Source organism: Phyllostomus hastatus, unplaced genomic scaffold, assembly GCF_019186645.2.
Source record: "Phyllostomus hastatus isolate PE091 unplaced genomic scaffold, TTU_PhHast_1.1 phas_contig_148, whole genome shotgun sequence".
In the NCBI taxonomy this organism is placed as follows: Eukaryota; Metazoa; Chordata; class Mammalia; order Chiroptera; family Phyllostomidae; genus Phyllostomus; species Phyllostomus hastatus.
In genome coordinates this window covers 3494408-3517844 of record NW_025333607.1, presented here as the reverse complement: position 1 = coordinate 3517844, position 23437 = coordinate 3494408, and the positions used below count along the sequence as shown (strand labels likewise).

Here is a 23437-nt window from a genome sequence, read left to right as displayed (position 1 = left end):
TCCTGTGCCCATTCTTCTGCCTCCATCAGACTGAGTGCACCAGCATACTGTTACTTCCATAGCATGACGTTACTTCTCCCACTTAAAAAAAAATCCCAACTTCACTTTCCCCACCAGAGACTACACCCCATTTCCCTACCACTCTGCAGCAGAAGAGCCTGGAAGCCTCTACTTTCACCTCGCCTAAGTCTCTGTTCAAATGTCATCTCAATTAGGCTACCCTGACCGTTTTATTATTCAAGTTTACAACCTGCCTGCCCCAGTCTCTCGTTACTTCCACACTTACAAATCTAGCATATCATATAATTTATTTGTTTCTCCCATTTTTACTTTATCCTTTATATCCCCTCATATAAGAAAGTGAATGTAAGTTCTAAAGGCAGACATTTTGTAATTGCCCATTTTGTTCACTGATAAATTCCAAGTATCTGAACAGTGCTTGGCACAGCGTAGATGTTCAATAAATATTTGTTGACTAAATAAATGAACTGAATAGACTGAATTTTTTCTGCTGTAGTACTTCTGATTTTATTTCTCCTGAAATCACAAAATGTATACAATCGCTGTAATGTACACAACCAAGGTAAATCACACCACTGTGCCTAAGACTCCTTTAAGTCTTCCTTTTAGAGAAGCTTAGCTAGGAAATTATCTACACACAAGTGCTTAATAAACTGATGAACTAAAATGAGGAGCAAAGAGAGCAGGCTGAGAACCTTCTCAGTGTTTATTCCCCTCCGACATGGTTGCTTCTTTGGTGACAAGGTATTTGTTTACAGAGCCACATCTGATGATGCCACTGGAAACAAAGCTAATGACATGGAGATGTTTACCAAAACGAACAGCCAAACACACACCACTATTAATTTTAAATTAATTGTAAATCAAATGAGAAGAACTTTAGACAAGACATGTGCCACAGAATAGCAAATGATCAGATGCAAATAGAAAACTGAGCCAGGAACTTTAGAAACTCAGTCTTTGAAATGCAGTTCTTACTTCAATTGTCCTTATTATTTCGTGCAAGTAATTAACTCATTTCAAATTTTGTACAGTGAATTAAAAATCTGTATTAGTTGGTATTAGAAAGACCAACAATTATAGCTTCTTAGAGATTAAAACATACAGAATATATGGACATGTATATACTTACATATCTAAATATGTAATCCACATATCAAATCCATATATCAAATCCACATATCAAAATAAAGCAGCAAATAATAAAAAGATCTTCTGGAATTAGATAATGGTGCTAGTTGCACAAATTTGTGAGAACACATTAAAAAACACCAAACACTGTACACATTTACTTATTTATTTATCCTCACTGGAGAACATTTTCCCATTGCTTTTAGAGAGAAACATTAATTGGTTGCCTCTCTACATGCCCCTGACCAGGGACTGAACCTGCAACCTGGGTATGTGCCCTGACTAGGAATCGAACCCACAACCTTTAAGTCTATGGGATGACGATACAACCAACTGCGCCACATGAGCCATGGCTTTTTTTTTTTTAAACACTGTACACTTTTAAAAGACTGTAGTTTATGATATGTGAATTATAGCTTAATGAAATTTTTTTAAAGATCTGCAGACCTGTAAATATACCAACTTCAAATCACTACTTTACTGGGAAAATCTCAGCACCCTCAATGGGCAAAACCTGTATCCATAAATAATCCCTAACAAGAATCCTCATAGCCCTTATTATGCTTTATTCTTTTTCTAAAGGGGAAACAGCAGGTAGACTGCTTTCCTACCATAGCAGGTGCACATACACGTTTCCCAGGTTACTGGAGAAAACTGGGTGGGGGAGGGAACACAAATAGTTCTACAATTTCAGGCATTATATTCTCTAGGCAGAATCAAACAAAACCTCTGCACATGATGGGTAAATTATAAAAACAAAATTCAGTCAAGTTATACACTGATCAAAACGATCAACAACTTGCATTAAAATTTTTGAGTTAAAGGATGATAATCATTAAAAAAGAAAATGCTTGGCCATGGCTGATGTAGCTCAGTGGATTGAGCACCAGCCTGTGAACCAAGGGGTCGCCAGTTTGATTCCTGGTCAGGGCACACACCTGGGTTGTGGGCCAGGTCCTCGTTGGGGGCGTGTGAGAGGCAACTAACTGATGTTACTCTTGCACACAGATGTTTCTCTCTTTTTCTCCCTCCCTTCCCCTCTTTCCGAAAATAAATAAAATCCTTAAAATTGAAAAAAAATGGTTCAAGTATATATATTTGAATATATTAGGATTAATTAAAGATAGACTATACATTCAATTAAAAGTCAATTAAAGGAAGGTGTCAAAAATAATCAATTTTGGAATACCTGAGGCAAACTACTGGTATGTGGATTAACAGCTGTTAACAGAAAACAAAGGTAGTGATATACTACTGTAACAATGGAGTCTAGGGAATCCTGGGAATCCTGGGAAAGAGATAACCTTATTTATCTTTGTGCAAAAATAAGTTATAAATGGCAATCAGAGAATCATAATGAAGATCTTTTTTTGGGGGGGTGCTTATGATGGAAGAGGAAATGAAGGTAATAAAAAAAAGACTGTTGTAAAAATCACTCTGAAAAGTGAAAGAGTGATTCTGGGAAGAAAAGTCTGAGGAAGTATAATTAAGGAGATGGACATTTCACTGCAGTGCTTGCCTGTGGTGCGTACACACCGAAGCTTATACTAAGCGCGAAGCAAGAACATTATCTCTTGGCAGTGGGATTGACCATGGTGATGAGGGGCAGAAACAGCAAGCACAAGAACACTGATGAGCTCGGCTTCATCTCCTATACCGTTTTTTTTTTAACGCTCACCCTTTAGTTTGCCTTCATACGTTGCACAAGTAGAACACAATTCCAACATCAAATCTCTCATTACACACAGAGATTGTAACATGGAAATCTCTGACTTAGGATGTTTGCTAGAGTCTTTAGAAAGCAAAGATCAACCTGCTCAGTGAAAACTGCATTTTTATTTTCAGATACTCAAGAAAAGGGGACCTTAACTAAGAAACCTAACAGACTTTTTAATAGATACAATTTTTGGCCATTTTTATAAATGTATTTGATAGTCTATAAATTAACTTATTTTAAATTTATTTTTATACTTCTGGATAACATTTGTAGAAAGGTAAAATATATCTAAATATGAAATGCATTACTTTCAAAATTAAAAGAAATTACTGATGGATTAAACAACTTTTTCCTGTAATATGTATATAATAGAAAATAATATGGGAATGTTGTTTTTAAAAATAATATAGTCCAAAACAGTCCTGCCTGTCAAACATAAATGCTAGTAAGCAGAATTTTTATGTATTCACCTATAAACTAAATCATGTTACATACTAGTAGTTTGACGAGAATTTTTTCATTCATTTAGCCTTTGCAACAACTCTAAGCCACATCATTACTCTCGAGAGCTAGAGCAGTGGAAACCTTCACTAATGAAGTAATTTTACATTAAATACCCCCAACCTCACTGTTCTGAGATCAGCAGGCACAGTTAATTAAGATCTGACTATACAACTACAGGAAAATTCTCAAGACCAATGGCAGATAAAAGTTTTAATTCACAATTGAAGTCATTAATTTTCAAAGAAATTTCAAAAGATTTAATTTATCAGGGTTTCAGTGAGTATTCTAAGGCAATGTAACAGCCCTCTGGAACAAAAAACTGGAAGCAATATTAAATAATAGTATCTAATAATCACAACAGAACTCTTTCATATTAATAATGCCATTGTACATTTTTCTTTTAAACTACAGCACTCATTTTTCAATGACATATGTAGGAAAGTAAATAACAGTTACAACCTTAGTAGCCTAAATTTTTAGGCTCACCAGCCTAAAAGTCACCAGCAAGCTAAATCACAAGTGAAAGAAACTGTTCACCTAGTAATTAGGAAAACATTTTCTTTTTTTTAAAGATTTTATTTATTTATTTTTAGAGAGGGAAGGGAGGGAGAGAGAGAAAAACATCAATGTGTGGTTGCTGGGGGTTATGGCCTGCAACCCAGGCATGTACCCTGACCGGGAATCGAACCTGTGACACTTTGGTTCACAGCCCGCACTCAATCCACTGAGCTATGCCAGCCAAGGCAGGAAAAACATTTTCTAAAAGATTCAGTGAGGGGGGAAAAAACCCTCATGGCTTGAATCTTAAGTATAGTAGAAAAGTAAGAAATGTTAAATATTTTTTTCAATGCAAGGATTAAGTCTTAATTTCCTCCTTCAAATGAGTCATTAACTATTTACTGTTACAACTAATTTGGAAAGTAACCGAAATACTCTAAACAAAGGAGAGTCAACTGACTGAATGGGAAAAGGTCTACAGGACACCGCTGAGTTCAAGTCCTGGTCCTTTTCTTTCCTGTGTGCTTTGAATTAGATACTTACTGTCTCTGTGGCCAATTTTCCCAATTTTTAATAAGGATAAAACTAATACCTACCTTCATGGGTTTGCTCTAAGGCTGAAACTAAGTAATATGAAAAATAGTGCTTACCCAATTTCTATCTCCAAAGCTTGGTCACAATTACATTTAATACATGATTCTGTATACTGAATGAGAAAGCATTGACTTACACTAAAGTTTTCAATGATTCATCTAATATTTATTTATAGCTATTCTAACAATATTTGGGCTTAAGCCACATTAAAATTTGATCGAAGTAAAATATTCAAAACTGTTTTCAAAACAACCTCCAATAGAATTAATGAAAAACTATATCCTCCTGCCCCATTCCTTCCAACTTTCTTCAGCTCCATGGAGGCAACTGTTTTTAACTCAGGTGTTCCTCTGATAGTTACTACTTTACCTCTAAATAATATTCTTATGCTGGTATTTCTTTACTTATACATTTTAGACTTTTATTCTATTGACTTGCCATTGTTACAAGGACATAACTTTTATATTTAAACCACCTCCCACCCTCCACCTTAATGATATACTTTTCTTATATAATTTTTGGGGAGGAATTACTGAATGTCCCCCATAATATTCCACTATACTAGGAATCAAGTCCTCCTTTTTAATAGAGACTTCCATTCTTCCATTCTGCATTCCACTGACGACTACTATCTAGAGTTACTCTGGAGAAGTCTGACGCCATTCTGTCTCCCAGGCCCTTGCAACAATTTTTTTTCCTGGAACTGTCTGAAGATTGCTTCTTTATCTCTGATGTCCTGAAATTTCATGACCCCTTGATCCCGTGTTCCTTTTTAATTTAGCCTTTTGGAGCCTGGGCACATTTCATTGAAAGTGATTTGTTAAATGTGTAGAATATGTGACACAACCGCAAGAGGACATGAAAATAAGTAAGACAGTTCCTGTCAGTGAGAGTAAAACTATCAGGAAGGGAAAACATTATATTAAGAGGTGAAATACTGTCGATGACATTAAGTAAATGCAAAGAATATAGAGGAAGTTCAGAGGATAAAAAATGTCTGTTTTCAAAGAAAGAGTGGAAAGACACGAATGGTTCACATAAAAATAGGGGCATTTCTGTTGAGAACTAATGAATGAGTGAGACAGTGACATGGAAGGGTGGCATCTGAGACAAGAAAGCATGAATAAAAGCATGATATCAGGAAAACAATGTATTCAGGCAATGCTGAGTAGCTCCATTTTGACTACAGCATCGAGGTACATGTAGGAAGAAACAGGAGGCAGACACACAGCTGTTAAGGTTTGTTGAACATGGAGAACCACAAGAACCCATGCTATGGAGTCTGCCATTATTATTAGATTTAAAATTACTATTAGATCCAGTTAGCATTTTGTAAATTACAATTTAAAATTAGTAATTATTAAAACAATACTAAAAGGAGAAATTAATTCAGGGTTAACTAACAGTTATGAAAATGGACTTACATATGATTAGATCTTCTTCCTCTATTTGTTTTCTTTCCTATGACTGGAGTGCCAAAATGTTCAGGGTTGGTGAGTGGGAGCTGGTCTAATGTCTGTGGGTAAGAACATAAACCCATAAAAAGTTATTACGTTGCAAGTTCTTTCTTCTCTTTAAACCAAATCAGTTTAAGAATATGCTTAGACTTTGAGGTTAAAAACTCCTCCCAAGGAAGACTAAAATACAACTTTCCTAAAGATATAAACTCTCATTTCAAAGATACTAGAATAAAAATGATTGAGTCCAATACTGAAAAAAAAGGTGGAAAGAAGCATAGGTGTTCTCTCTAGATGACATCATTATCTATTTGAAGGTTGACAGACTTCTAACAATGATTAAAATACAAAACTGAACAAACACAACTCAGTGGAAATGCAGGTTTGAGAGAAACAACACCTATACACAGGGTGTATACTCCTAGATTGGGGCCAATTGTGGCTCAAATTTTTCTTAGCACACAGGGAACTGTTATACATGAAATAAATTCTTAAATAAGTAACAGAAACAAAATGATCAGAATAAGCATCCAACCACTTGGAAAAAAAACTTGAGATAGGCTTTATTACTACTTTGCAAACATTTTTTGCAATAAACCTTTGCTAAAAAAAAAAGTAAAAATCAGTTTTTCTACACCTTAACATTTTATTTTCCCTCCTTTCCAATACGCAGTATCCAATGTTGTGCTTAGTATAATGATAATAATAAATGAACATCTCTTCCTTCTTATCAACTGACTATTCATGTCAATCCATTTGTCCCTAACCCCATCATAATTATGATGTCCAGCCAAGGAAGTGGCTGATGATTAAAAGCAAAATGAAGAAAAAGGGATTCTAAAATGATTTCTGAAGATGTTATTCCAACTTTACTTCTCTGAATATCAATTCTGATAATATTCCTATTTTTCTACATTTTAAAGATTTTCCACAATTGCTATTCCTTTCATCCTTCCAATAAAACCTTTGCTATTACAATTTCTTAAACATGGGAAAACTAAAGGTCCCAGGAAAACTGCCAGGATAAAAAGTCAGAGTGAGGAACTACTTAGGATAAAGACTTCTCAAACTTACAAACCATGGTGTTATATCAAACACTGCCCATCAACTCAGATTTACAGATCAGATATCTAAATATACACTAATGCTAATATTTAAAAGGAAATTTTTAACTTTATTTGTAGTATTGAGGTAATTTTGTTGAGATCATGATAAACTGTGAAAAAGGGAAGTATATTAACAATCTACTTTGTATAATTCATTAGAGTATACATAAATGTATTTGAGGTACTTACATATCCAACAACAAAGAATACAGTACAGGAAAACAGTGCTAGCCATAAAGCATCAAATAAACCTAATCTCTCAAATTCAGTTTGTAAATGGGGCATTTAAAAGTATTTGGAGACAGAAGTTGGCCCAAATACAATAACATGCCAGGAGAAATTTAGAAGTCACCTGTCATTAATTCCTAAATACACTTCCCAAGGGTAAAAATTTCAAAGTACTGTATTTGGTAAACAGGGAAAATAAATTAATCTGGATTTACTTTCTGCCAAGCTCACAGGTGAATTAAATGCCTCTTCAGCATTTATTAAGGTTGCACTCTTGTAAGCAGAGATTCCTATTACTTTACAGGGTGGGTAAATGTAGGTTTACAGCTGAGAGTATGCAAAACAGTTTGTTCTTGTATTATTATTAATTTATTGTTGTATTATTTATTTGTATTACAACTATGAACCTACCTTTGCCCATCCTGTACACTGTGATTTCCATTCTAAGCATCTGCTTGTCATTTTACTTGTTCAGGAAAAAAAAATTCAGGGTTTCTGAAGACTTATCTAGGAACCACATACAGGAATTTTCAAATAAACTTGTTGAGGAAAAAAAACCCCAGGATTTCTGGAGAGTTATCTAGGAACCACATACAGGAATTTTCAAATAAACTGTGTTCTCTCCCTGGCATGTAACAAAGAGTGAGAACAGTAAGAAGCTGTATCTCTGGCCTGGCCTCAATCTGCATTAAGCACAGGACAACCTTTTACTTCAAGTGATGAAAAAGACTGAGGGTAGAAATTGTCCTGTCTCATTGCAAAGGAGCAAAAACCAGAGACTCCTGGCTATACTAAAGGCCAAAGAAAATGCCATAGGCCTAAGGCACAGGTGGCAAACACAAGGCCTGTGGGCCGAATCTGGCCCTCCACCTTGTTTTATGTGGCCTGGCACCTTGTTTCTACCCGGCAGCAGCGCCAAGCTCCTTGCCCCTACTTAAGGAGTAGTTACATTTATACAGTCCTCAAATTACATTTGGCCTTTTGAAGGCAACCGCAAGGCTGATGTGGCTCCCAGTGAAAATGAGTTTGACACCCAGGTCTAGAAGAAAACTGGCTGTAGCCCTGTTACCAAAAATGCGCTGCAGGAAATAACGAAGCTGGGATCTTATCAAACCTTTCCTTAGAGGTTTCAATTCCACATAGTAACTACACAGAGAATACCAGCTGATGAAACCACTTTTGGATAATATTCAAACTGTGAATCATCTGTAGAAATACCCAACTACTCCAACAGATGTCAGTGGTGGGTAACACCCTCACTGAACTGGTCAAGGCCAGAACCAGCGATTTTAATGTTGGAATTCCATCGGACTCAAGTGCTGCTGTGATCTCTTATCATGGAAATCTTGAATTTAAGTCTTTGTTTAGGTATGTGGCTTACTGATAGGATATGTGACCCAAAATAAAGTCGGCATAATGAAATTTTCTCTCACAGGCCAACGTTATTACTAATAATAACAATGCTGAGTAATCTTGCAAAAAATTAAAGCTATTTTTTAAAAATATCGAATAAAGGGAGAAAACATATAGATGGTAGATTAAATAAATACACTCCTGGCCAGGTCTTTACAGAGCTTAATGCACTTACAATCTTAAAATATGTTTGTTTAATGCTTTTTCTCCTCTAACAGGTGCCACGTTACCCTTGTGTCCCCATTGCCTAGCGCAGCACCTGGCATGTGGGACCAGGGAAAGGAAAACTGTGCCAGCATTCCAGTCGCCCTCGTGTGTAAGATGCACACAGTAAAACCGAGCCTCCTAGAGGGCAAGAGGAACCAGGAAGGTACTTGTCTGTGCTGCTTCAGCCTTTACACTGCAACTGTCTTATTAGCTACTCCAACTTAAAATTCTCCTGCAAAAGCAAAATTAATATTTTAGATATTTCTCTGGATTAAATAAGACACATGCCTTCACGTAACAGATAAATCAAGTTTTCAAGCCTTCTATATTCACTGACTCACTATAATTGTACATCTGTTCTAAGGAAAATGAAATTATTTCTAAGAATTACCTAAACTCAGAAAGAATTGTTATTTCATCAGTGGAAGAAGCCAAATTCACTGCATCTGCCCTAAAGCTGTATGCATTTCCTATGTTTAAACCTTCACAATTAATTCAAAAAATACTTATTAAAGGCTTTTGTGTAGAAAATACTGCTGGGAAAAGAAGAGTCTATTAAGATAACAAATAGAGAAAATAAGAAAAGTAACCAAAGCACCATAAAATAATAAGAGAAGGGCAAAAGCATCAAAGGATAAAGAGATCAAATTTGGTCAGAGAGCTCAGGAAAGACATCATGGAGGAGGAAGCATTTCTAGTGGCCTTAAAGGGAACAGGGCTCAGCAGAAGCCAAACAAAGTATAAACCACAATCAGGGAATACCAAGTAGTCTTCTAAGGGAGACGTACAGGGAGATGGTAGAATATGAGACTGGAAAGATAGGCTGGAATCATAATACAGATTCTGAATTAAAATAGAAACTCAGTCGTTTAAGGGAAGGACAAATATTTTCAAAATGACCCCCAAAATCCCATAATATAAAGTCTAATGGTTTAATAAGTAATATTAAATGTCCCCCACAAACACTGTTTTAAATAGTGACTAGAAAAAAATTATGGTTGGGGCATACTGTGCGCTAATTTTTATAGACTTGGGGGACTAGAGAACATAACACTATTTATAATAATATGTCCACTTAAAAAATTCTGAACAGCAGACTACAGATTTACAAAACCTGGTGAACTCTCCATTCTTAGTAACTGAAGAACACCTTTTAATTTTAGAGCATAGAAGACTTGGTACTAGAAAGTATGGGTTTGAGAACCAGCTCTATCCAGCATCTGTAAGTAGAAGAATGGTTTCTGTTTCATAATGTACAGGCAATAATGTATGCACACCTCTAAAGCACTGAGAAGTGCATGTAGTTCCCTCATTTAATCGTCCAGCTAACACTTACTCAGTTCCTACCCTGTGCCAGACACTGTTCTAGGAACTGGGAACAAAGTAGTGAATAAGACATACAAGTCCCTGCCCCTGTGATACATTCCAGTGCGAAAGGCAGACAGTAAACAAATAATTAAGCACCTATTCATATTTTGATGTCAGAGAATGATCCATGCTATAAAGAAAATGAAACCAATGCCCCAAAATTAATAAGGGACAATTTTAGAAAGAACAGTCGAGCAAGACTTCTTTAAGGAGAGGCCGTAATCATGTCACCTATTAGCTGCAGTAGCTAGGGATTGCTTGTAGTAAGTAACTACATATGGGGTTCAAGCAGATTATGAATCAGACATCTCTTTTATATACTCATTTACAATTAAAGGAATCTATGTAAAAATGACCTGAAGATAACAATTAAATAAGCCCATTGTATTTTCTTTGTGGACAAATGCTTACAAAACATTAGGCAGAGAAGAATACAGAACCTGGCACTCACACACAAGGCCCTAAACGGGCTTCACAGATTATATTATAATGGCATTATGTATTAATGCATTTTTCTGATTAACGAAAAGTTGCTTGATTTGAGGAAGCAACACTGTGCTCCCCACAGCAGCAGTTATTAGGAGAGGTCCACTCATTAGACGGTGACTTACTTCACTCTCTGCGAAATGCCGCTCCCCTTTGAGGCACAGGGAGGACCGCCTCAGGGTCTTCTCATCTCCGTCGTCGAAAACTAGAGAGGAGGTAAAAGCGGAAACTACTGAAGAGTTTTTCAAAGGTTAACACAATGATATAAATTATTTAATTTTTGAGTGCAAATAGAGCTATTGTTTAAAAAGATTACATTTGAAATTCAGTTTACATTTTATGTTTTCTAATGGACAACTTCAAACATACAGTATCTCTTCCTATTTCTAGCAAAAAAGAAATAATATACCTTAAAAAAGTACCAAATAAAATACCAAATAAAATAAATAAGCATTCATTTATAAATAAGTATTTATTCTGAAATACCAAATAAAAATAAGTAAGCATTTCAAGACAAAACTATTTAAATGCTAATTAACCCTTCTCAATGTGGTCAAGGAAAGTCAAGTTTTCCTGCTGGCAAATACCTAAGAAGCAGAAAAAGCACAAGTTTATATATTCAGACTGCCCTTAAAAAAACTACCCTATTTTTATTTAAAGCAGGGTTTCTTGGCCCCAGCACTACCATTTTGGACCAGGTAATGTTTTCCCTCGGGCTGTCCTGTGCACTGTACAACACCACACGTACCCTTGGCCACTAGATGCCAGTAGCACCCCCTTCCCAGCTGTATAACCAAAAAGTCTCTAGACACTGCCAAATGTTCCCGGACAGACGGACTTGCCTCTGGTTCACCAAATAAGTAGTTTTCAACTACTTACTTCAAGTCCTAAAATGTCCCACCAAATTCACTACAAGTTTGTACATACACAGAACATATGTATATTTTATGATAAAATCTTAGCATATACTGCATTACTCACACATCATGGGAAGAGGGTACCTCTGTTTTAAAAACATTGCTAGGCCTTGATTTTAGAAACAGCAGTTTTTGCCTAAATACCAAAATTAAGTCTTTAGATATTGTATGAAACTTCACATTTATGTGAGGCTGGATAAATAATTTAGTACATTATTTTACTGCTATAACTAAAATATTCAATAGTAAAAGTGCCACATTTATGAGACTAACAACCACACCTAATTACCATAAAAATTTACTACACGGAATTGCTCAGTTTTGTAACCTATATAAAGTCAAATATTTCTTTATGTGTCAAAAATCAAAACTTTCCTCTCTCTTAATCAGGTTTTTTTCCTCATCCCACAAAAATATAAAAACTCATCTGTACTATTTCAAAGCTCCATCAAATTTTGACGCTACCAAAAACATTTAATTAGGTGTTTACTCTTATCTCTGCGGTCATTAAAACATAGAAACTATGACCATTCAGTATAACTGGCTATCAATTTGAAAAAATTTTTTTACTGTACTTCAGAATGTTTAAAAAAATCAATGACAGGTGGAATAAAAAGTTGTTTGTAAAACAAAAATGAAACTATAAATTGAAGACTACACTGGAAAATAAATTTAACAGTGATGAAAGGAAGGTCTTCTTAAACAAGATACAAAATTAAACTACAAAGGAAGAAGTGGCAGGTAAAGTGACATGAAAATTGATAGTAGAGATAAGAGTAAAGCAGTATGAGAAAAATACTTGCAACTAAAGCAGCAATGCATTAATATTCAGAATATATAAAAAACTCACACCCCAAAAATAATAAGAAAGAGATAACCATCCTAAGTGGAAAAAGAAGAATGGGAAGATACTATAAATTAGCAATTCAAAACACACAGGTAGGGCAAAAGCACAGCTGTAAGTGCACAAAACACAGTTTATTCTTGTATTATTATTATTTCTTAATTACTGTACTATTTTCCATATGAATAAGTATAAAACTACTTTTGCCCCCATCCTGTATATATGTTTCTTTTGATAAAGACGTGAAAAGATGTTTAATCTCACTAGTAAATCATGGGAGGGGTATATTAAAACAAAACTCGAGACTACTTTGTGTCCAGATGGGCGAAAATTGAAAAGATTACAACCATCAACTTTGACAATGACTGGAAAAACATGTACACTCATACACTGTTCAGGGAGTATGAATTAATAGTCTTTAAAGAAGGCAGTTTCATTACCTACTTTTTTTTTCTTTTTTAAGATTTTACATCTTTATTTTTAGAGACAGGGAAAGGGATGGAGAAAGAGAGGGAGAGAAACACCAATGTGTGGTTTCTTCTCATATATCCCCAACCGGAGACCCGGCTGCAACTCAGGCATGTGCCCTGACTGGGAATCGAACCAGCGACCCTTTGGTTCACAGGCCAGCACTCAATCCATCCACTAAGCCACACCAGCCAGGGCTACCTAACTGAGGTTTTAAAAGTACATTTCACGTCAGTCCCTGTCTAGTACTCAATGTGTACACTATGGAAAGAGAATAATGTGCATGTACAGAAGACACTTAATTCAGCATAATTCAATATTTATTTTAATAGCAAAAAAAAAAAAAAAAACCACACTGGAATATCATTGATAAAAAAAAACAAGTTCTAGTATATCAAGTATTATAAAATGTATTACTAATAAACTCCTCTATCTGTTGTACAAGATAAACATACTTAAATGTACATTTAAAAACAGTTAAAGACAGAAAAAATTCTCTAACATACACTCTGAAGTGAAAAAAAAAGTAGAAATCCAATTGTATAATACATACAAGTAAATAATTTCAAATTATGTACATATTAATGAAATAAAATTTTAAATATCTGGAAAGTTAACCATTAACAGTAATAATGTCTGTGGTACTAGGGGATAAAGTAAATCAAGGAAACTTGGCTTTGTATTATCTTCAAAAATACATTTTTAAAAGAGTTATTCCCTTACCTACAGTGTACCAACTTGCATCTGTTAATTTATTAATAACAGCTTCCTGATATGCACCATCAAGATTCTTCACTTCCACAATAGCTCCGACCTAAAGTATTTTAAAAAATTAGAAAAGTTTTTAGAAGACAAGTGAGCAAAACAAAAACTGGCTTTATTTTTTAAAAATTGAGTCGTGGTGGCAAAGAATAAAATTACTGATTTATGAGGTGCCAGCAGTTTTATCTACCACTGTTTTTGTACGAACAGCAAAAATATCAACAGAGTAATAAGGCAAATAATACCTAAGTATTATTATAAAACAATCATGTCTGTTGTGCCCTAAAAGGGTCTTGGGAATCAGCTGGGGTCCTCAGACCTCACTTTGAGAACCAGAACCACTGGATGTGAAATTGTCCCTGCCCCATCTCTCCACTCCTCTTTGAAGAAAGCTGGGGAAGGGTAGGGATAATTAAAAAATAGCTTTGAAGTCTCAAGTGCTGAGTTATTTTACATTTACATGGTCTTTATAACTACATCAAATTAAAAAGCTCCTGCATAGCAAAGGAAACTATCAGAAAATGAAAAGCCAATCTACTGAATGGGGAAAAATATTGCAAATCATTAATCTAATAAAGGGTTAATATCCAAAATATATAAAGAACTCATACAACTCAACAGCAAAACAAATAAAAAAATGGGCAGAGAATCTGACAGACATTTTTCCAAAGACATACAGATAGAGAGCTAACAGATGTTCCAAGACATACAGATGAAAAAGTGATCACTAAACATTAGAGAAAAGCACATCCACCCACAGTAAGACAGTAACTCGCACCTGTTGGAATGGCTAGTATCAACAAGAAATCAGTGTCAGCAAGCATGTGGCGAAAGGGGAACCATTGTGCACTGTTGATAGAGTGTACATTAGAGAAGCCACTACAGCAAGCAATGGAAGTAATTCAAAAAATAAAAGTAAAACTACCATAGAACCCAGCAATTATGCTTCTGCGTATTTATTAGAAAAAAAATGAAGACGCTAAATTTGAAAAGATATATGCACTATCATGTTCAATGTAACATTATTTACAATAGTCAAGAAGCCATGGGAGCAACCTAGGTGGCCAGTGATATGATGAATAAAGTTTTAAATAGGTGGTGTGTATATGTAACTCTTTAGCATAAAAAAGGAAATCCTGCCATGTAACATGGATGGAACTTGAGAACATCATGAAAATTATAGAAGATAGTATGTGCAAAAGTGAAATGTAATGTCAGGCAGAGAAGGGCAAACACTGACCGAGACCACTAGTGTGAGGAACCTAAACAAACGAGCCAAGCTCACAGCTACAGAGAACAGATTGGGGGTTGTCACGAAGGTGAGGGTGGGGGACTGGTGAAGAGGATCAAAAGGTACAAAATTCCAGTTATAAAATAAGTCATGAGGATATAATTTATAGCATGGTGATTACAGTCAATGATACCATATCATCACATATTTGAAAGTTGCTCACAGAACAATTTTAAAAGTCCTTGTCATAAGAAAGAGAAAATATTTGGTAATTACATGTGGTTGATGTTAACTACATTTACTGTGACGGACAGTTTGAAATGCATACAAAAACAGAACCATTATGTTGTACACCTGAAACTAATATAATGTTATGTTGATTATACCTCAATAAAAATAAAATGAAATGTATATGGTCTTTACAGTATTAACAAAATTAACTTGTTCAGAGAAGAGACTGTTAACTCCACATAATGCCCAAAGGAGGGAAGGAAACTGCAGAATTAACAGAACTCATGTAAAATGACTACAGTCAACAAATACACAGTATGATTTTTTAATTTAATACTCAAGTGGTCTAGGTATTATTTTCATGTGAACTCATTAAAAATAAATGTAGATCAAATACCATTACTTTTATTTTCTGTAACAGAACCATTTATCCAAATGTCGATGCTTTCTATCAACTGAGGATATTAGGGAACAATTCAAAAATCTACATACAAAAAAACTATAGTAAAAAATATTTTAACAATCTTGAGACCAAATTTTAACATGCTTGCCTATGTCAAAATCAAAATGGTTCTCTAAGTCCTAATCAAAAATAATTTTAATAAATCACAAATAATTTTTTATTTTAAGAAAATAAAAGCCAACCCAGTAAAATAAACCAACTATGCTACAAAGAGGCTGGAGCACAAGGAGGGCAAGGCGCTTGAAGATATAAAGTGGTTGCCTTTTCTATCCATTCACAACATTGAACATTTTTTGTAGCTGGAACCAGCTGGCCTCTGCCCAGTGAACAGGCAAGTCAGGCAACTACAAACTATGCTTATGAGGCAAAAACACAAATAAAGCATGGAGGCGTATGTGTCCTGAACATCCAGAGCGCACAGTGCTTCAATTACATAGGCTGTGAGCCTGCAGAATTTTGGTCCTCCCATTACTGGCAGCAAGACCTTGGTCAGATTACCTCCTTCAGTTTCCTCTTCTGTGAAGAGCATTTATGAGGATTATAAAAGACAATGCATGCAGAAGATGTCTAGTACTAGCACATACTAACTACTAAATAGTGACTAATGTCATAAGTGGGCATGTTGTCCTTTTGTCCTGAAGTGACAAAGTTGTGCATGTAGTGTTAATAACACCTACAAAATAAAAAATGATGAAAAATAATTTACGTAGGCAAAACAGAAAAAACTTAGAAGTTTTAGTTTGCCACGGTACCTAATACACATGCAAGGTACCAATGCCCTGTGGATCCAATTAAGTGTTTAAATCAACTACAAACAAAAACTGATAGATACACACATCAATCTAAACCTCTTAAAACTACGGCTTCATGAATAAAGGATTTTTCTTGTGTTTACAAATGTTTCTTCAATTCTATTAGCATTCCTTTAAATTCGCCCAGCCAGGCCAATGTCCATTTTCAGACATTCGAAAGAACCAAAGAGCACATGGTAAACTACCCACACATTCCCTGTGGCTTGCTCGCTGGTAAGCAAGAAAGTAAGGCAGCACTTATTTCTCTGGCCAGTGACAAAAAATGAACACAAAGAAATAACACTATTTGCACATATAAACATATTCATCACTTATAACTGCCTGATGACTCTCCCGCAAAATTTCATTTGCGAGTAGTTGCTCCAAAGAGTTAAATGCTCTGGATTTTGTTTTTCCCACTTTTCACATCATCACAGAATGTACATCTCTTAATCTTAATGATGTAAATAGATTACATCACCTATTAATTCTGGAAAATCCATCATTCACTAAAAGTCAGTGAAACATGGTGACTGAAACAGGTATATAAATAAAAAGCAGTCAGTGTTTCCTTGATGTTCATTTGGTTTCTAAACAGCTAGGTTTTACTATCTATCTTATCAGGCTTTATTGAGCATTAAATCTACTTTTTTTCTATTAGTCTCTTTAGAAAGAAATACCTATTTATCAACGCATTAACAAAATACTCAATGAATTAAAAAGAAATGACCAAATATAAGTATTAATGTTTCCCACTGAAGCACAGGAATTAATAATGAATAAATAAATGAATTACCTTTAGTGGGCCCTTTATGTGGTCATCTTGAACTTCCACTGTTGAAGAATCATGCCTAAACGTTACCTAGAGATTATAAATTTAATTAGCCACACACAGACATGCATACACAAAGCAACACAAGCTCATCACCCACATGAATTCATTTTTATTACAAGTAATCTAAACCAAGCTCTGCCTAACTTTATATAAAATCTCAATCCCTGAGTAGATTAACTGAAAATTTTATTATTTAAACAACTTCCCAGATTAAATTACTTGATGTTTCACATATCATACTTTATTCAATACTACTAGTTATTAGTTTAGCTGCATAATTTCTTTTTCTAAAATATAAGGAAGAAAGAGGCAGAGATCTAAGGCTATGGGTACTACAGCTGACCCTGCACAACAGCAAAGGGGCTGGGGAGCCAGCACCCCCTTGCAGTTGAAAAATCCATGTATTAACTTCTGATTCCACCAGAACATAACTACTAATCACCTGCTGATGACCAGAAAGAAGTTTTACCAATAACATAAACAGCTGATTAATACAAATTCTGTATGTTATATGTATTACATATTGCATTCTTATAATACAGGAGGCTAGAGGAAAAAAAGTTAAGAAAAATCATAAAAACAAAAAAGCCATTTACAGTGTTTATTGAAAAAAAAAACAACTCCGCATATAAACGGACCCACACAGTTCAAATCCATGTTGTTCAAGGGTCTAATATATATCATTTTGTGATGGTCTAGCTTAATAATAAGCAGTAGCAATGAACATTTAATGAGAGTTGAGTATCGGGCTCAAGTATCAAACATCTAATCTCCACAACAACCTTATTAGGTAGGTATAATTGTTCCCATTTTGATAAGAAAACTGAGGAACAAAAATATAAGTAGTAACTGGTCCAAGATACCAGAACTGCTACAGGGTTGAGGTTAATATTCACACTCAAGCAGTCTAGTTCCAGAACTTTACTGTACTCTCTTAGATCAGTATAGAAACCAGAGAATGGGAAACCTGATGTGAGGACAGTATGCTCAAATAAAGGGTTCAAGTTTAAATATTTAGCTGGTGAAAAACAAGATAGCTTCCAGTATTCAGTATAGTAAAAGTTGTTTTCCCTATACAAAGCAAGAGTTCTTACAGGAATTAAACCATTAATAGGCTCACAACCAGCTATGAAAGGAGATGTCCTATACTTATAGCACTGAAGGCGTTTCCACCTCACAAAAGCCCTTTATTCAAATTATGTGTTTAGTCCTGGCTGGTTGGGTGTCATCCGGCAGATCAAAAGACTGTGGGTATAGTCCCAGTAAGGACACATGCCTGAGTTGCAAATTCAGTCCCTGGCTGGGGCACATGCAAGAGGCAACTGGTCGATGTTTATCTCCCTCAACTTCTTCCCTCCCCTCTCTCTAGGAAAAATGAAAGGACAAAAAATTAAATGGATGGATAGGTGGATAGATAGATAGATAATATGTTTAGGCAACTGTGTCAATCACTTAGACTCTAAGCCACTTAAGGATGGAGACTGGGTCTTAACACTAGAGTTTCAATACCTTATATAGTGCTTAGCACATAGTAAATGCTCAATAAATAAAAACTGGTGGTGAAGAAGCTTATCAACAAATTGTAAAACTTACTAACTTTGAATCATAAATGAAATAAAACTGGTAAAAATATACTACCATCATGTTGAGAAAATCATTAACCTTGAATTATAAACAGACTTTATTGTTTAAAAAAGCTTATTTATTGACGAGAGAGGAGAAGAGGGGAGGGGGAGGGGGAGGGAGGGGAGGGGGAGGGAGGGGGAGGGAGGGGGAGGGGAGGGGAGGGAGGGGGAGGGGAGGGGGAGGGAGGGGAGGGGAGGGGAGGGGAGGGGAGAGGAGAGGAGAGGAGAGGAGAGGAGAGAAGAGAAGAGAAGAGAAGAGAAGAGAAGAGAAGAGAAGAGAAGAGAAGAGAAGAGAAGAGAAGAGAAGAGAAGAGGGAAACACCGACTTGCTGTTTTATCCCCTGACACACTCATTGGCTGACCCTTGCCTGTGCCCTCACCGGAGACCAAACCTGCAACCTTGGTGATTCGAATGACACTCTAACCAAGCTACCCAGTTGGGGCAAATTATAAACAGATTGTGGAGCAGCAAAAAAACTCCATCAAATTTTAATTTTTTTATTGACTGATTTTTACAGAAAAAGAGGAAAGGGAGAGAGGGAGGGAGAGAGGGAGCAAGCAACATGGATTTTGTTGTTCCACTTACTGATGCATTCATTAGTTGTCTCTCGTATGTGCCCTGACCAGGGATCAAACCCACAACCTTGGTGTATCAAAGCAGCGCTTTAACCAACAGAGCTACCAGCCAGGGCCAATAATAATTTTTAGATGCCCATTATTTATAAAGCACAAGGTAGTACTTGGTAGTCTGTGCTATCAACAGAGGCAGTTTTCTTCCTTATATTAATAGGAAGAAATGGCAGAACTGCTACATGTCATTTAGCTGGTTCATTCATTACAGAGAGACACCAGCTGAGATTGCAATTTCAGGCTAAAATCTAGTCGGTGTTCTGCAGACCAAAGCATGGGTCCTGGAGTAACACTGTTTTCCTGCCTAAAGGGAACACCTTTTTCTAACTAGCACAAAAATGCTCATGTGGATCTCAGGCTCTGCTAAGGAGGCTCTCCACTGGGAAGCAGGGCTTCTGTCTAATTCACACTAAGGTGTTACATGTGCTAATATTAGCCCTGTCCCTGAGAGTGAGAAAACTGTAACAACCTTTCTCTTCATCTCTAAGATAGTAGTAAAACCAAAAAAAAAAAAAGGAGTGCTCAGGAAACACCAGTGTGTGAAGTCAGAACAGGAAATGCCTCTCTCTGTAAGAGCACTGTAAGAGTACCCACATACTCAAATCACAAAAGAGCTCACAGGCACCAGGCATGTGAAAACTGACTGTAGGGTGTGTCCTAGACTAACATCTTACAGGCTAACTGTTAAAAGGCCTTATCACCACAGTTCTTAACTAGGGAGTATAAAAATTAGAATCATCCAGGAAACTTTATTTAAACACCAAAGGGAGGGAGGGAGGGAAGGATAGATGGATGGATGGAGAAAGGAAGGAACATGGGCATGAAAAAAGCTTCAAAAGGGACAGTGATCCTCTGCACTGGAAGTGCAACACCTCTATGGCCTGTTTAATTGGTGATAGTTAAACCAATGTTTTACAGGGTATCTGCTCATCTGGATTATAAATCCCTGAGGACAGAAGTCATCTTCATACCGCCCCCTTCCTCACCTAACAGATTTCCTTGCAAGGTTTGCCACTCAATAAATAGCTGACAAATAAATATCTACCTTCAAATATTTCACTTGGCTCATGTTTTTCAATACTAATAATTTATTAAAATGTAAACAGTTACAGCTCTTTTCCTGTTATTATCTGAGACAAAACACAAATATTTTAGAAAGATTTTTCAAGGAAGGCAGAGGATAAGAAATCAACAACTACCATAGTTCAGTTATCTAAGGCACCATCAATTATAAATTACATCACAATTTCATGAATAAAATGGAGGAAACGGTCTTAAAATTAATGAACTAGGATAATTCCCACTCTGCCACATTTGCTATAATGGCCTTGGAGAAATCACTAACCCTTTATGAGCCTCATTTTTCTTATAATAAAATTAAGGAACTAAACTATTGGGTTGGCCAAAAAGGCCTTTTAGTTTTTCTATAAAATAAAAGACACATTTTTCATTTTCAGCAATAACTTTACTGATTTGAGTATTTTGAGTATGTCAGCTACCTCCTGTGTGGTATAACACGGACTGTTCTCAATGTCTCGATTTGATTGCTACCAATTTTAACTGGTCTACCTAACCGTGAAGCAACAACCAGAGAGAAAACTCCAGCATGAAACTTTGCAAACCACTTCTGACATGTTTGATCAGTCAAAAGCACCTTTTCTATACATTGCACAGTGTCTTTTTACATTTCAGTGGCATTTTTACCTTTCTTGAAATAATCAAGCATAATATGCCAAAGATATTGTGTATTTTCTTCCATTTTCAATATTAAAATGTCTACATAAAAATTCACCAATTTTGCCCTGGCTGGTGTGGCTCAGTGGAGGCCTGTTGAGCCAAAGGGTCACCTGTTTGATTCCCAGTCAGGGCACCCGCCTGGCTTGTGGGCCAGGTCCCCAGTGAGGGGGCGCGTGAGGGGCAACCACACACTGATGTTTCTTCTCTCCCTCTCTTTCTCCTCCCCTCCCCCCTTTCTAAAAATAAACAAATAAGATCTTTAAAATATATATATATATAAAATTCACCAATTTTAATAAATTTTCTTTTAAATGCATGCTGAGGCCCAGCTGGTGTAGCTCAGTGGATTGAGCACAGGCCTGCAAACCAAAGGGTCGCTGGTTCAATTCCCAGTCAGGGCACATGGCTGGCTTATGGGCCAGGTCCCCAGTGAGGGGTGTGTGAGGGGCAACCACACATTGATGTTTCTCTCCCACTCTTTCTGCTTCCCTTATCCTCTCTCTAAAAAATAAATAAAATCTTTAAAAAAAACAAAATAAAATACACGCTGATATGACAGTAGTAACAATCTAACAAAATTGTTTCAAATGAAACTGAAAGACAACTAAGTGCTACCACAGCCATCTTATGGGAAAAAACAAAAATCAACTTTTTGGCTAAGCCAAAACATCACTTCTAGGGTCCTTTCCAGCTGCAAAATGCTAACAAAACAAACAATAACAAATGTATATAGTAAAGTGGCATTAAAAAAATACCAACTGTACTAATCTAATGCCATTCCAATTGGAATACCAAAAAATCACAATGCTTTTACTCAGGTATTTTTACAACCATTACTCCTAGAAACTAAACTCAACCTGCAAAAAAATTATTAAATGTACTCACCAAACTAAAGTTTAAATATTACTGAACATACAACTTATAAAATCTACATATACTGTACCTTGACTTTGACCAGTCTTTTTGCTGTCTTGATCTTGGCTTCACAAAAAGCTCCTCTGTATTTAGCACTCACATCAGTGCCCACTGTCAAATAGGGAGGCTCATCAAGGGCCTAAAAATGCAAAGAAATTAGATTTAAACTCTCTAATTCTTCCCCACACTCAGATCTCAAAAGGTCAGATCCAATTCTGTTAAAGTCACGGAAATTATAATAGTTGAGTGTATTTGTTAACAAGAACAATCTATAAAATACCCTAAAAATAAGAAAAGTATGTATAATAAAGTCTATCTAAATGCATAAATGTACATTATATAAAATATAAAAGCATATTTTTCTCTATACAAAATATATAGTCCATAATATGAATTAGCTCAATCACAAGTATATACCATTCCTCCATCCTCCATTCATTCAAATATGTATTTACTATATAACCACAAGACAGATTCTTAAAAGTTCAAAGTCTGAGAAATTTTTCTTTTAAAATAGGGTATGTCTTTACAAGCACCCAAATTGAGAATAATTTTGTTATGCCCCTAACTAGACAATTCTTAGATAGAATGGCACAAAAAGGGCATGGGGAATTACATGTATTCAAACTACAATATCCAATCTGGGAGGTTTCAAATAAAAATTAGCAAAAATGTCTCAAATGCTTTGGGGCGTGAGTTCACTGTCTGTTTATCCTTCTAGAGTAAATAGTATTTTAGTTCTCCCTACTTGTGATTTAGTTTTTAATAGTCGTATTCTAGCTGCTCTGACTTTTTACAATCAGGTAAATTTCTGCACAGGATCTACATTTCTAAGGAGTTCTCCTTATATTCATCAATTCTATAGCCAAAGAAAGATTGTGTGAGTAGCTTTTACCAAAGTGTTTTAAGGAAAACTAATGTCCCAAGAAGTTCCACCAAAAAGAAACTGGATTACGGAATGAATTCTCACTCTGCCTCATTATTTCCCAATTTATTTGTCCAAAGAGCCTTTTCTCCCTCCTATTAACATTACTATCCTGAAGAAATTCCATAAAACATTAGGGAGAAAACACTGTCATACAACAACAAATAATGAAATATCAATTTCATTTAGATCTTAAAAGAAATTTACCCCTAATAGTTGTGGCTAACATCTCAAAAAGAAAAAAAGGAAAAAGAAAGATATTCTAATGCCATATAACAAAAGTGCCCATCAGCATATCAAATAATTTTAATAACCCCTTTTAAAAGTGGGCAA

General features: G+C 35.7%; 1 protein-coding gene across 5 annotated transcripts in view; it reads right to left on the bottom strand.

Annotated features, from left to right (window-relative positions):
- Positions 1–23437, bottom strand: part of ARID4B (AT-rich interaction domain 4B) — a 138513-nt gene that overhangs the window by 58886 nt on the left and 56190 nt on the right. For all 5 annotated transcript variants that reach the window (XR_006788091.1, XM_045860247.1, XM_045860266.1 and 2 more), the window contains exons 3-7: positions 22208–22318; positions 17234–17299; positions 13683–13773; positions 10856–10935; positions 5890–5981 (exon numbers count right to left, since the gene is read on the bottom strand). Coding sequence is in view for 4 of the 5 variants with exons in the window: in XM_045860247.1 (XP_045716203.1) it covers positions 5890–5981; positions 10856–10935; positions 13683–13773; positions 17234–17299; positions 22208–22318 (440 nt within the window). In the remaining variant the exon portion in view is untranslated. The remainder of the gene's footprint in view (positions 1–5889; positions 5982–10855; positions 10936–13682; positions 13774–17233; positions 17300–22207; positions 22319–23437) is intronic.